The following is a 15289-nucleotide window of genomic DNA, read 5'->3' as shown; positions in this document are numbered from 1 at the left end:
CAGCTCTGGCTGTTGTGGTCAGCTAAGGAGTGAACCAGCAGATAGAAGACCTTTCTCTCTCTCTCCTTCTGCCTCTCTGTAACTCTGCCTTTCAAATAAATCTTAAATTTATTTTTGAAAGATTTTTAAAAAATATTTGAAAGGCAGAGTGATGAGGAGACAGATCTTCCATCTGCTGATTTAATCTCTAAATGGCCCTAACAGCCAGGGCTGGGCCAGGCTGAAGCCAGAAACTCCATCCGAGTCTCCGACATGGGTAGTAGGGATTCAAGCACTTGGTCCATTTCCTGCTGCCTTGCTAGGCACTTGAGCAGCAAGCTGGATTGGAAGCAAAGTAGCTAGGACTAGATCTGACACTCCAATAGGAGATGCTGGTGTCGCAAAGGGCAGCTTACTTGCTGGGCCACAGCACCGACCCCTGTATGGCTTTTTAAGAGCCAAGTAGGTCGGTGAGTGACTCAGACCTATGAAATAACTCCTCCGAGCCTGCTACTGTGCCCTGATTACCATACCGTTAACTCATTTAGTCAACACCATGTTAAATAGGCTTGTCCCATTTTACAGGTCAGCAAGCCGAGACCCAGAGGGGTCAACTCCATCTTCATTTCCCTAACTGAGCTGGGGGAATCCCTTTTGTCCGTGGCCTTCCTTGTTGGGGAATATTATGGACCCCAGGGGGATGTTGATACCTGGGACATTTCTGAGGACACGTTTGGGCTCCTTGGGGCTGAGGTCTCCCATCGAGACGGGAAGCTGGGGCCAGGCTCATGTATCCGGTTCACCTGTTGCCCTCCGACACAGGGTTGGAGCTCAAAATAGAAATTAGGAAAAAAATGAGGGGCTTAGGTAGGTCCCAAGATGCAAAACATCTTCTGACAGGGAGTTAAATCCTGAATCAAAGCTTTAAATTCCTGCTTACGCTTCTCTGGACAGATCAGATTAAACCCCTAGCAGCCTTGTGACCACGCGCCTGCTCCTGCCATGTTCTTTTCTGGTCAATTTCATCACTTAGTGCCCGCCATTGGGCTTGGTGGAGAAGACGGAGAACAGAAGGGGACAGGAAGTTACTCTATAAGCCCCTCATGATAGAATGACGGGCTCCTGTTAGCAGGTCGGTGGCCGGTGATGCCAAGTCCCCAGCAGAGGCAACCGGCCACACCTGGCTTTGACCTTGGAGAGTGGGAGGGAATTTTCCTCTGTGTTCCGCAGGCCCCCTGCATGGCTGGGGCCTTGAGAAAGCCCTGGCCGACCGCTTGTCCTCTTGGATCTGGAAGCGCCCATAGAAGCCAGAGGGCCTGTCTGCTTGTTTTAGTCGGGCACACTTGGGGCATCCGTGACTTGCCTGGGTGCCACAGGTCCTTGGGTTTGCACGCGGGCTGGGGGTGTAGCTCTCAGGCCAGGCTCGAGGCTCCCTGCCCCCGCGTATGCTGTCGTAGACTGCGCTTTTCTCTGCCTAGAATTTTTCAGGGACCGCCTCTGTCCCTGGCATTTTACTGGGGAATGCGGATGAATGTGTGGGCCTGACTCTTTCTGGGTGTGGTCCCGAGCCCTGCCCAGCCCACTTGCTCCTTGGTGACACCAGTAATAGGGAAGCTGGTATCCTGCACTGCAGACCAGGGTGACCAATGCAGAGAGGGCACACACTTGAGGAGGGAGCTGGCTTCAGACTCTGGTCTTTCTGCCTGTGAAAGCGTGTGTTCCCTCCCCTGCTGTGGGCTGCCCTGAGCCTGCTGGATGGTCAAGCCACAGCTGACCTGATGCCAGTCTGTGAATCCAGCACACGTGGGTAGGTGCCAGGGAGCCTGACAGCCTCAGGAGGATTTCGGGGCAGTGGGAGTCCATGCAGTCTTGCTGGGCGGACACGGGACTGCTCTCTGTTAGACCCTCAAAAGCACGTGCTGCCCTCCCCCACCAGGTCAGCGCCCACGATTGGTCCAGAATGTACTCAGCTAAGAGTTTAGGCTGACATTTTATCATGGCTGAGGGCCGGGCAGCTGGGGACAGTGCTGGGCATGCCGCTGGCTTTGAGTTGGACCAGTTTTCAGCGCACAGCAGGAAGGACTCTAAGCTTTTAGGAAGGTTTCCTGAGCACCTACTAGGTGCTAGGCTGGAGACTGTGAGCTGCTGGCTCAGACAGAGTGTTTTTTTTTTTTTTAAACTGAGTTAATTTTCTATATCTATTTTTTTTTTTTTTTTTAAGAAGGGAGGGTGTGTAGTGGCAAGAGAGAAACAGAAAAAAGAAAATCTTAGTTTCTGGCATTGTTTGAAACAGCAGAGGACCTGCCGCTCCAGGAGCCAGGGTGTGAGTGACAGTCCCTGTCAGGGGGCCGTGTGGTCTTTGTCCACAAGTCCCCTCCATCCCTGTTGTCTCCCGGGCCCTGGGAGTGTGTGCTGGACATCACCGACTCCTGCACCTGTTCTCATCCACGCCTGGCCTGCCTTGCTCACGCCTCACCTGCTTGGTCTCCCATACACTGGGCCCTTCTGCCTCTGAGCCCCGCCTCGGGCTGCAAACAGCATGGTCCTGAGCAGGGTGGACTTGGCCTCTTCTAGGTACAAGGCCCCGCCCCCCACGGAGCCTAAGGACCATTTTTTTTCTGGTGCCCATTCCGGTTCTCACAAGAACAGGGTTCAGGAGCACTCTTCCTGCCACACTTCTGCAAGTGATAACTTTTTCCTTCTTAGTGACCTGGCCCAGCCCTCTTCCCTGTCCCTGCAAGGAGTGTGTGCCCCCTGGGGGCCAGAGGTGCTGGTCACTGCACAGGGCCCTGCAGGGTAGAAAGAAAACGGGGCTGCAGGCTGCTCCTTGCTGAGCCCCAAATTAGCCCCGAGGTCGTTAAGTTGTTAGGCTTCAAGGAATGCCTGGAAAATAGAATTCAAGGCTAAGGTCTTGTTGGGTTTGTTTGCTTGCTTGCTTATTTATTTTTTGGGTGCAAAAAGTTCATGGAAAACACATCTTGTGAAAAAACCATGCGTGGAATTGAAATTTGTTTGCACCCAAATACATTTCTCTTTTCATTCCATTTTCCCACAGACGTTTTGAAGTGCCCTGTTCAAGCATCTCCACCCAAAGACCCCAAGAGGACATCTAAAAATAAGTCAGCATAGCACAAATCAGAGTTCCTGCCTCCGCCTCTGGGCCCCAGCCCCTCCCTGGAGGCGAACATGATTTACAGGGACACGGGTACAAATGCCCATGTGGACAATTGCACGACATTTGCAATGACGAGAAGAAAAAAATCACTCCCGTGGCTTTCTTCCCTGAGTTTTTCCGTTACACTTTATTTTTTAAAAGAGTTATTTATTTGAATGGCAGAGTTACAGAGAGGCAGACAGAGAGAGCTTCCACCTGCTGGTTCACTCCCCAAATGATCGTGATGGCTGGAGCTGGGCCGATCTAAAGCCAGGAGCCAGGAGCTTCTTGCAGGTCTCCCACGTGGGTGTAGGGGCCCAAGGACTTGGGCCATCTTCTGCTGCTTTCCCAGGCCACAGCAGAGAGCTGGATCAGAAGTGGAGCAGCTGAGATTTGAACAAGTGCCCTTATGGGATGCTGGCACTGCAGGCAGCCCCTACACCTTATTTTTGACTGTCTCTGTGTTCATAACAGGTAGTTATGAACACAGTTTTCAGGAGGTAGTATGTACAAATGCTGAATTAAATAGTAAGAGTATGTAGGACTTTCCCTTCTCGTCCCAGCCCCTGCCAATCCTTCCCCTCCTTAGATAAGCTCTGGCCCCAGTGTCTTAGGTGGCCCTCCAGTGAGGCCTTATACACAAGCAGGCAGTACAGAGCCCTTCCTGGGCCCAGCGTGACAGTATCTGCCACACACTGGTGTGCATCTTGCTCTTTGCATCTGTATATTCGACCCACGGTTGGGGGTAGAGGTGGGCCGCTGTGCCCACCAGGCAGTGCCATCTCATGCAATGCGAGTGAACCATACTTAGTGAGCCCGTGCCCTGCTCATGGATATTTAGGTTGTTCATGGTCTCTTTGCCAGTCAAATCAAGGCTGTGACAACAGCGCATTCTTTGTGGGTCGTGGCTGTCTCCGGGGTGGCTGTTCGGAAAGCTCCGGCCCCATCATCCAACCTGGGCACGAAGGTGTGGTTAACCAGCCTTTGTGGAGGAGGCTCAGGGTCGGGTGCTGATGAGAGACAGAGCCGGGATAATCCCAGGCCCGCGGGTCTGAAAGCTCACTTTTCTTCCACCTTCTCTGCCTGTTGCCTGTGTCTTGTCCCAGCTCGAGGCCCTGCAGCTGGCCATATAAAGCATCAGAGAACAGCCCGAGTTGTTTCCTAATACGGGCCTGCTGGTGGCACCAGGCCCATAAGATGCCGGCTGGGACAGGAGGTGGGGGATGTCAAAACCTCTGAACGCAACCAGCTGGAGAGGCACAGAAACACGGCCAGCTGGGGCTGGGCTGGGCCGGGGTCAGAGGGAACCGAGGTGGAGCGTTAGAGATGGAACAGGCAGATGCTAGAGCCCTGGCCTTGCGGAGAGGGGCCTTCCCCTTGGTCCGGAAGCAGCAGAGATTCGGGTCTGCCTAGAAGCATGGATTAAGTGCTTGCTGTGTGCGTGGCAGCAGTGAGGTGTTGTAGGTAACCAGGAGGACGGCTGGAGCTGGGAGGGGCAGGTGTTCTTCCTGCTTTCTTGTGTTTGTTTGATTTAGCAAATATTTGCTGCAGGCCTGCCCTGTGCCCAGCACGGTGCTGGGTGCTGGGTGCTGGGTGCTGGGTGCTGGGTGCTGGGTGCTGGGGGATGTGGCAGCCTGCACCTCGTGGCCCGGAAGGTGGCGTTGAGACCGAGCACTGAATGAGGAGACGGGAGTGGCTCTGGGCACATCGGGGAAAAGTGTTCCAGGTGCGGGCAACAGCAGATGTGAAGGCTCCCGGGAATGAAGCTTTTGGTCGTGGTGAAATGAAGAGACTCTGATGTTGGCTGACTGCTGACGGCATACCAGGCACCGTGCCGAGTGCTTTGAGTGGGCTCATGGCAGATCTGTGCAGGTGCAGGGGCTTTGGTCTGTCCCCCCCCCCCCCGGCCCCGCACCTGTTCTGCACCTAAGGATAACTGAGGCTCAGCGAGATGAAGAGACTGGCCCAGGGCCACACAGCTCTGCAGCCACCGAGCGAGGGCTCAGTCCAGGCCCCCCGTGTCCTGCTCTGTTCCCTTCAGCACTTCCCCTCCCAAGGGATTGGCTATGGTGTCCTTGGGCTAAAGCAGTACCCACAGTCTAACAGGGCTGTGGCAGTGGGCGTGGTCCCGCAGGAGCCGCAGGTGGAGTGGAGACCTGAAGAAGAGGGCTTGCCATGACTCCTGATGGGGCACTCACTCTGAGAGGCCTCTTCTGGGGGTGGGACACAGATGAACAGGACCTGGCCTTGCTCTGATTCATCAACAATGGGGTGAGCACCTGCCATGTGCAGAGCAAGACCTCCAGCCAAGAGATGAAGACAGGCTGCCTGTTCCCCACCAGTTCTGGGGAAGCCTTGTCCTTGCTTTGCCCCTCAGGCATTTAGCAAGCAACTGGGCATCGCCTACTGTATGCCGCTGGCATGTGCTGTGCTGAAGAGGAAGAAGTGAGGGGCCTCCCGGCTCCCAGGGCACTAATCAGGGCAGGTGTTGGCAGGATGTGGGGGAGGGGTAGCATCTCGGAGGCCCAGCCCCTTCGGCTGGGCCCTGCCTGCCTGTGCAAGCTTCAACGCCTATCACCACTGCTTCTGTCCTCCTTGAAGCCCCGGTGATGCCAGGCTGCTGGCAATTCACCCCCGCAGGCCCTCTCGGCGTCCTCCCCTGCCCCTGTCTCCAGTGCTTGCCCTACCTCTGGAGCTGCTGCACAGCTTCTCGCCTGTGACACTCCACGTGGGGCGCAGCTTCCCTGCCCACCCCCAGCATGGGTCACAGCCTTCTCCTCCATGCTCTCGTGGCCCTGTTTCTATCAAGTTCCCAGATGCACCTGTGACCCTTTGTGACTGACAAGTACTGTGAGGGCCAGAGAAATCACTCACTGACTTATATCCAGCCGCTAACAGAGACTGGGTATACAGTAGGTGCCCAATAAATGGTTGTGTGTTGACTGCAGTTATGCCCTTTTTAGGGGAATGGTGCAAAGCTGGAAAGTTTACTCGATTCTTCTTTCCAGCAACGCTGTACTGTGCAGAATGCTGTCCAGGCTCCTGCAGTGACCGTTGTCACACATCGTTGTCCCTCAGTAAGTTGAACCCTGGAAGTCCTGCCCTCTCTAATCAGCTCCAGCTCTTGACTAAAAGCCGTCTGAGGGCAGGCACCTGGCACAGTGTCCAGGACAGACGGACGGAGTGAGTGACCCCCAGGCACCGGCTGGATGTCTTCATAGGCAGCGCTCACACCTGAGGGTGGGCTGAGCTGGGCTCGGCGCTGCCAGGGTCTGGCTTGGTGTCTTGGCTCCGTCGCTTCACCCTGCTGCTTGGTTTGCCCTGAGCGTAACTCGGCGATGGGGTCTCGGCTCCTCCTCCCTCGGTTGCGTCTCTGCGGGGTGGGAGGGTAGAGAGCCTGGCAGCCCTGGCAGTACTGATCTTTATCTTTTGGAAAAGCAGTTCCAGTGGGACAGGTCGGAGCCTGCATCCCGAGCAGTGAGCTCAGCCTCCGGGAAAGTGAGCCGTACAGAAGGGGCAGGAGCAAGGGTGATGGCGCCACATGGCGCGCAGTGCCCGGCGTGGTGGCCCGGCCCTGTTCCCGCCGCTGTCAGCTGCACCTGCTCCGATGCTAGGGCAGAGCCTCCAGGCTTTAAAAGATCGGGGGACACACGTGTCACATACGGCTGACTGCTGTGAGCATTTTAAAGGCCACGGTGCCGCGGTAGTCACCAAGCGTGCACCTCCCCAGTCCCAAGCTCCAGGATGTTAATAACCCGAAGGGGAAACCCCTCGCCTGTGAGGCTTCGCTGCCCATCCCCGCTCTCCAGCCCCTGGAAGCCCTGGGTCTGTTTTTTTCTGTCTCCGTGGTTTGTCCTGCCCTGGAGGTGGGCTACAGGGACCGTGGCCTCGGTGCCTGCCTCTGTGGCTCCACTGCGTGTCTTCAAGGCCCAGCCTTGGTGCGGCAGGTGTCTGAACTTGGTTTCCCTCTAAGCACAGCTGCATAGATACCTATTTTACAGATGAGGACGGGCTCAGAAGGGGAGCTCTGGGGTGGGCAGTTGGGAGAGTTGTCAGCTCTCACGATGCCTCTGGCCACACGGGCAGGCAGCACCCTCGCCAGGCCTCGGTCTCCAGCCCCGTGCCATGGGTAGTTGTGAGGATGCAGTGAGGAGAGGCCTGCCAGGTGCTCGGTTTAGGTGCCGGGTACACAGTCGGTGCTTAATGGATGGTAGCTGTCATTTAAGACGTGAGGCTCAGCTATAGGTCTGGCACTGAGATTTGAACTCGGAGCTATTTCAAACTGCATAGCTGGGAGCTATGAGGTTGGCCTAGAAATCTGGGTCTTGCCACTCGTTCCTCCTTCCCTCTACCTGGAGCCCTAGGCAGGCCAAGGGCTTCCCAGTGTGACGCTGTGCCTCGGTTTCCCCATCTCTCAGAGGAGCAGATGGAGCCCGTGGCTCGCGCCGCGGTGGGTGTTACCGGGGCCTGGAAGTAAGCACGGCTCTCATTTGCAGACGTACTCCGGCCTCTTCTGCGTGGTGGTCAACCCCTACAAGCAGCTGCCCATCTACTCGGAGAAGATCGTGGACATGTACAAGGGCAAGAAGAGGCACGAGATGCCACCACACATCTACGCCATCGCCGACACGGCCTACAGGAGCATGCTGCAGGGTGAGTGGGCCTGGGGGCGACAGGGAGCCCGCGGGGTGGGGCGCTGCGAAGGCCTTCCTCCCACACCCAGCCACCTCCAAGGAGCTGCCTGCTGTGCCTGGCCCCTCCTGTCCGCCCGCCCGCCTGTGCCTCTTGCCAGGAATGCGGAGTTTGGCAGGCGCTGCTGGGGGACACAAGGCCTGTGACTGAAAAAGGGAAAAAGCAACGGAACAGCTGAGCTGGCCTGGGAGAGGGAGGAGGGCAGACGGCCTGGGCAAATACGGGCATGGGCCTGCTCCGGCTCTGGGGCTCTCGGCTCTCCGGCCGGGCCCCTGTCGGGAAAGGAAGGGACGGGCTTGAATCACAGCCCAGCGGGACCTGAGTTTGTACCCATCTGTGCCCGACTCTCATGGGACTGTGGACAGATGTCTTGTCTTCTCCAGCCTCAGTTTGCTCATCTCTAAAAGGGGGTGACAGTGTCATCTCACAGCTTGTTGTCAAGGTCACCGATGCCTGTTGCCTATCACAGCTTGTTGTCAAGGTCACCGATGCCTGTTTTCTATCACAGCTTGTTGTCAAGGTCACCGATGCCTGTTCCCCAATTTAAGACCCTTGATTGTCACTCGCACAGATGTTGCATTACAGGCAGAGTATCCTTAGCCGAAATGCTTGGGACCAGAAGTGTTCGAGATTTGGGATTTGGGAAAATTTGCATTTGTGTAGTGAGGTACCTGGGGGGTGAGACCCAGGTCTAAATACAAAATTCATTCATGTTTCCCATACGCCTTATACACAGCAGGGAATTTTCTTTGATAATCTTAGTAATTTTGTGCACAAAACAAGGTTTTGTCATGTGGGAATTCCACTTACATCATGACCATCCTTAAATGGTTTCGGATTTCAGTTTTCAGATTAGAGATGCCCAACCTGCATCATCACTGCTGTTAGTAAACATTTTTAAAAAGATTTATTTATTGAAAGAGTTACAGAGAGAGACAGATCATCCATCCACTGGTTCACTCCCCAGATGGCTGCAGCAGCCAGGGCTGAACCAGACTGAAGCCAGGAGCTCCATCCGGGCCTCCCGCATGGGTGCAAGGGCCCAAGGACACGGGCCGTCCTCTGCTGTTTTCCCAGGCACATTAGCAGGGAGCTGGATCACAAGTGGAGCAGCCAAGGACTCGAACTGGTGCCCGTATGGATGTCAGCGTTGCAGGCAGTGACTTTACTCACTAGACCACAACATTGGCCCTGTTAGTAAACATTTTGATTGAGATCGAGCAAGAGATACATGGAGTAGAGTATAAAATGTGTGTTCATAATTTCTAAAGTGTACAGCTTGAAATTAAGTTTAAAAACTATTTTAAATGTACTGTTTTACCTGTCTGAGAGGCAGAGAGACAGAGACCCTCCATCTGCTGGTTCACTCCCCAGTTGGCCGCAACAGCTGGAGCTGAGCTAATCTGAAGCCAGGAGCCAGGTGCTTCTTCCGGATCTCCCATGTGGGTGCAGGGGCCAATTGTAAGTAGAGCAGCCAGGACTCAAACCTGCACCCATATGGGATGCCGGCACTACAGGTGGTGGCTTTACCTACTACGTCACAGTGCTACAGCCCCAGGTAGATAGATTAACTATAGATATAGATAGATAAAGAGATAGACTCCATCTGCTGTTTTGCTCCCCAAATGCCTTCAATGGCCAGGGTGGGCTAGAGCTTAAGCCAGGATTAGGAATTCAACTTGGGTCTCCCATGTGAGTGGCAGGAATCCAACTACTTGAAACATCACTGCTGCCTCCTGGGGTGTGCATTAGCAGGAAGCTGGAGTTGGAAGCAGAGTTGGGAACTGCACCCAAGCACTCTGATACAGGACATGGGTGTCTTAACCGTTAGGCTAAACACCTGTTGTATTTCATTATTATTTAAAACCCTGTGTACAGTTACTCACAAACTATATGTGTAAGGTATACAAGAAACATAAATGAATTTCATGTTTAGTCTTGGGTCCCAGTCTCAAGATATCTCATTATGCAGACTCAAATATTCCAAATATGAAACACCTCTGGTCCCGAGCATTTCAGATCGGGGACATTCAACCCATGTTATCATGCATGAAACCAGTTATGCATTTTTCTTGTGTTCGATGAGAAGAATACTTAACTGTTAAAATAAGAACTATTAATCTAGACACTCCTAAAATGACCTCGTCACACTTCCAGGGTGTGTGGAATGTGGGGTACTTACTGTGCCTTGAGCAAGGCCTGGCGTGATAAGGCTTGAGAGTGAGACGTTGGTTAGTGTGGGGCTGCTTCCTGGCTTCTATCAGGATGTGTTTCAGATCCCCCAAAACGGCCACCCCCAAGCCCGACACAGGACCAGGCAGTCAGAACAAGTCCACCGGGCCAGGTGGGGATGGCAGGGAACAAGGAAACACAGCCTCCCATACAGGGGTGGCTGAGCCCTGGAGTAGGGTAGGAATTGGAAGTCGCCAGGTTCTAGAAGGTTCTAAGGGCAGGAATCCAGGTATGCCCAGGAGTTTCCCACTCCAACTAGGGTAGAGGGGCTCAAGCGGACGTGCCCTGAGTTACTACCAGAGGCAGTCAGACTCCACGGAGAGGCTCTGCCGTGGATCAGTCCAGGCGTGGGGCTACCACGACCCGCACAGAGCAGCAGATGGAGACGTGTGAGGACGACCACGGGGTGAGGTCTTGGCTGTACAGCGATGGTCTTCATGTGGGCACTTGGCAGAGCACTTCAGGTGCCCCGTAGCAGAGTCCTGGGTTCCTGTTCCAGCCCTGCTCCGAGTCCAGCTCCCTGCTCACGTGCACCTGGGAGGCTCCAGCAGTTTGATCCTACACCCAGGTAGGAGACCAGATGATTTCCAGGCTCCTGACATTGGCCTGGCCTGGCCCTGGCTGTGGTAGGTGCTTGGGAAGTGAACCGGCAGATGGGAGATCTCTTTTTGTGTCTTTCTCTCTGCCTTTCAAGTAAAATGAAAATCTTAAAAAATTTTTCAGATACATACACACACACACACACACACACACACACGAGTTCATAGAAAAAATGAAACTAGAAGTATGGGTTTATTTTGGTGTAAAACATTTTTTAATTATGTATTTTTTCAGAAAGCACATTTTCCATATACTATGAAAAGGTTACACCAAAATTTTTTAAAAAGATTTATCTTTATTTATTTGAAAGAATTAGAGAGGGGGTAGAGATACAGAGAACGAGAGAAGTCTTCCATCACTAGTTCACTCTCTAAATGGCCTCAACGTCCAGGGCTGGGCCAGGCTGAAGCCAGGAGCTTCATCAAGGTCTCTCATGTGAGTACAGGGGCCCAAGCAGTTAGGCCATCTTCTACTGCTTTCCCAGATCCATTAGCAGGGAGCTAGATCGGAAGTGGAGCAGCTGAGACTCAAACTGGCGCCCATATGGGAAACTTGCTTTGCAAGAGGTGGCTTAACTGGTTACTGCCACAACATGGGACCCCCAAAATTTTTTTTTTGCATCAAAAATAAACTCATTTTCCACAAGCATATGTCTGTTTCTAACTATATCTCCCCTGTGTGGTCTCCCACCATGGCCAAGTATTTAGAAAGGGGTTTGTTCACCTCTATGGGAAGCTGCAAATCACAAAGTGATGGTGTTCATATCATTTGAGCCCCCATTGTCTGAGCATTCATGAGCACTCTCTGATACTCAGTTCTGAATCCCTCGAACTCTGTTTCCAGCGTCACTGGCTTTGGGAAGCGCTGCCTGCCTTGTTTCTCAAAACTACCATTGCATTCTGAGTTCATATCCCGATGGTGGATGTGGACACCCCATGACCAGCAAGGGGAAGCCACTGAGTGGGAGGGTGACCGCAGGGCAGACCATGGAAGGGTGTTTCAGGGGCTTCTGGCTCCTGCTGTGGCTGATTCATTGAAGGGCTAGTGTGGAGGGGGGAGCAGGTGTCAGGAGTACGGGAGGAGCCAGTCCAGAGAGACCATCAGAAGACTGTGATGGGGAGCTTGGAGCTCAACCCAGTGTTATTTGGGCCTACGAAAGGGACTGTCTGAGATGTCATTCAAGCCAAGCCCCTTGGGGGAGGGGTCAAGAGAAATAGGAATTTAAAAACCATACCTTACAGGGCCGGCGCCGTGGCTCACTTGGTTAATCCTCCACCTGCGGCGCTGGCATCCCATATGGGCACCAGGTTCTAGTCCCGGTTGCTCCTCTTCCAGTCCAGCTCTCTGCTGTGGCCTGGGAGGGCAGTGGAGGATGGCCCAAGTGCTTGGGCCCCTGCACCTGCATGGGAGACCAGGAGGAAGCACCTGGCTCCTGGCTTTGGATCAGCACAGCGCTGGCCGTAGAGGCCATTGGGAGTGAACCAATGGAAGGAAGACCTTTCTCTCTGTCTCTCTCTTTCACTGTAACTCTACCTGTCAAATAAAAAAAAAAAAAAACTACACCTTATACACGTGTAAGTATAAATTATGTCACATTACTCTGAAGATTTTCCCCTATTTCTGTGTTTTTTCTTTTTTTTTTTGAAGATGATATATTCTGAATTAAAAGATAACGTTCAGCCCTGGATGTCAGTCCCCTAGTTCGCCTCTCCCGAGATAATCATGGTTTCTGGTTTATTACGTGTGTGGCGGCGGTGGGGGAGGGGTTGCCTGTGTTAGCAGATACTCCCTGCAAATGGTAACATCCAATATGCACTGCACTGTACTTTGCTTGAGTGTTACATGTCAGTGTGTATAGGAAGTCCTGCCCCCTTCCCTGTTTTTAAAGTTTTAATTATCATTAAAATTATACATGCAAATATATCAGAATCAAATCAATAATTCCTTGTTGTCAAATAGCTCTCCTCTACTTCTTCACCAGGAGAAATCATTATCTACTACTTTAACAGAATTTTTATAATATTTACATCTATATCTAAAAAACTTGATTATATTGCAGATACCTTGATTTGATTTTTTTCTTCAATTTTAGGCCTTGCATATTGACTTCTCACCATGAAAGCTAAAGGTTTAGTTTACTCCCTTGAATTGCTGGTACTGCATTATCTCAACATATATGCCTATTCATAGACTTTGAATACAGCTTTTACATTAATTTTGATAAGATCACATGCAAAGTTTATATTATTATGACTATGTAAATACTATTTAGAGTCTTCATTACTAAGACTATACGGGTGTTATTCGAAGCTGAGTTCTGCACTGTCTTTTGATTTCTTTTCCTGTATGACTTGTTATTTTTCCTGGAGTTAGTAATTGCCTTTGTTTTTCCAACCTGGTTCTCCATGTACTTCATCATTATCCTTTCCCCTTCTAACTTTGTTGATCTCCTCTTAATATGTCCAGACATGTACTAGGGATCACATTGCTATTCTTTCCTTGAGGAAATTTCTACTAGAACCTTCTAACATGTCTTGGCCCAATCTATGACTGGTAGATCTGGAATCTTTCTCCTCATCCTTGAAAGTCCTCATGGTGGAGTCCTTGTTTACCATTTTCCATGTCTTCTGCTTCCTTTATGTTCCTGTTTAAATGGAGCACCTTCTCTAGCAGGCTCTAAAGAAAGGATGTATTTCGATGTGTTAAGATGCATATATGAGGGGCCAGTGCTGTGGCGCAGTAGGTTAAAGCCTTGGCCTGAAGCACCAACATCCCATATGGGCACTGGTTCTAGTCCCGGCTGCTCCTTTTCCAATCCAGCTCTCTACTGTGGCCTGGGAAAGCAGTAGAAGATGGCCCAAGTCCTTGGGCCCCTGCACCCATGTGGGAGACCCAAAAGAAGCTCCTGGCTCCTGGCTTTGGATCAGTGCAGCTCCGGCTGTTGCGGCCATCTGGGGAGTGAATGAGTGGATGGAAGACCTTTTTCTCTGTCTCTACCTCCCTCTGTAACTGTCTTTCAAATAAATAAAGTAAATCTTAAAAAAGATGCATATATGAAAGACTTGATGCTTTTCTGACACTTAAAGGATAGTTGAGCTGAATTTAAAATTTTAGGCCCAAAGTAGTTTTATTTCAACATTTTTAAGGTACTACTTTATTACTTTCTAGCTTTGGTTTCATTTTTGAAAAGATAAAACTCAATCTAATTTTTTTTAAGATTTATTTATTTTGACGGAGTTACAAAGAGAGAGAGAGAGAGAGAGAGAATCTTCCATCTGCTGGTTCACTTCCCAGGTGGCTGCAATGGCCAGCGCTGGGCCAGGCTGAAGCCAGGAGCCTGGGACTCCATTCAGTTATTCCATGTGAGTGACAGGAGCCCAAGTACTTGAGCATAATCTTCTGCCTCCCAGTTGCATTAGCAGGAAGCTGGATTGGAAGTTGAGCAGCCAGAACTCAGAGCAGCACTCTGATATGGGATGCCGGCATCCTAAGCCATGGCTTAACCCACTGTTCCATAATGCCCATGCTTTTTTATATTTTTCATTCTGTATCTTCAGTTTTGTTTTCTTTTTTTTTTTTTAAAGATTTATTTATTTATTTGAAAGTCAGAGTTGCACACAGAGAGGAGAGGCAGAGAGAGAGAGAGAGGTCTTCCACGTGTTGGTTCACTCCCCAAATGGCCACAATGGCCAGAGCTGCGCCAGTCTGAAGCCAGGAGCCAGGAGCTTCTTCCCAGTCTCTCACGTGGGTGCAGGGGCCCAAGGACTTGGGTCATCTTCTACTGCTCTCCCAGGCCATAGCAGAGAGCTGGATCAGAAGTGGAGCAGCCAGGTCTCCAACTGGTGCCCATATGGGATGCCGGCGCTTCAGGTCAGGGAGGTTAACCCGCTGCGCCACAGCGCCGGCCCTTTTAGTTTTATTTGCTAACCTTTCCATTGAGTCTTTAATTACTGACTTTTTTTTAATTGATAAGAAATACACTTCTGTTTCTTTTGTATAGAAGAATGATTCTTCCGTGGATGAGAGAGCTCATTTCTGGAGGCCACTTCTTCACTGATAGTCTCTGTCTCCTCCACAATGTGCATTTCCTATGTGTCTCGTTTGACTTCTGCCATCACACTGGTGGCTCTCCATAGATGCCTGGCAATTCCTACCTGTCCATCCATCCAGGGGCTGCTTCAGCGCACGGGGCAGCAAAGACGTGGTGGGTGCTCAGGGCTGGTAGGTGGGGCTTGCGCCGAGGATGAGCTGGCTAGAGCAGGAAGGAGCTGTGCTGTTGCACTGGGGGCACTGCTGATGGTTCCTTCTGTTTTTCTCAGGCTGATCTGATTCTTCAGTAAGGCTTGTCTGAGCTTCCGCCTGGGAGTTAACCGTCTCTCATCATTTTGAGCCCCTGTTGAAAAGAGATTGAAGGTTTCGAAGTTCAGGATGGGATTTGCGTATTCTCCTTACAGACCTCCCTGGACGTTAAGTCGGGAACCCTGCGGGGGAGTGGCCAGGGTGGTCACGGACTCCAGAGAGTGTAAGAAATTCCCAGCAGGCAGATGGTCACCACATCCTTACGTTCCTACCTCCCCTCGTGCAGGCCCTGCCGGGTTCTGGGGTCTGGGGGAGGAACAGGAGATTCTGGGG

At 51.9% G+C, this 15289-nt stretch overlaps 1 protein-coding gene across 1 annotated transcript in view; it reads left to right on the top strand.

Moving 5' to 3' along the window:
- Nucleotides 1-15289, top strand: part of MYH11 (myosin heavy chain 11) — a gene marked incomplete at its 3' end in the record, with an annotated part of 111459 nt that overhangs the window by 19148 nt on the left and 77022 nt on the right. The window contains 1 exon segment of the mRNA NM_001082308.1: nucleotides 7630-7786. Within this exon segment, the coding sequence (NP_001075777.1) occupies nucleotides 7630-7786 (157 nt within the window).

Source organism: Oryctolagus cuniculus, chromosome 19 (assembly GCF_964237555.1).
Source record: "Oryctolagus cuniculus chromosome 19, mOryCun1.1, whole genome shotgun sequence".
NCBI classification, from domain to species: domain Eukaryota; kingdom Metazoa; phylum Chordata; class Mammalia; order Lagomorpha; family Leporidae; genus Oryctolagus; species Oryctolagus cuniculus.
Note: the sequence above shows the minus strand (reverse complement) of the source record. Positions and strands in the feature narration are given on the sequence as shown.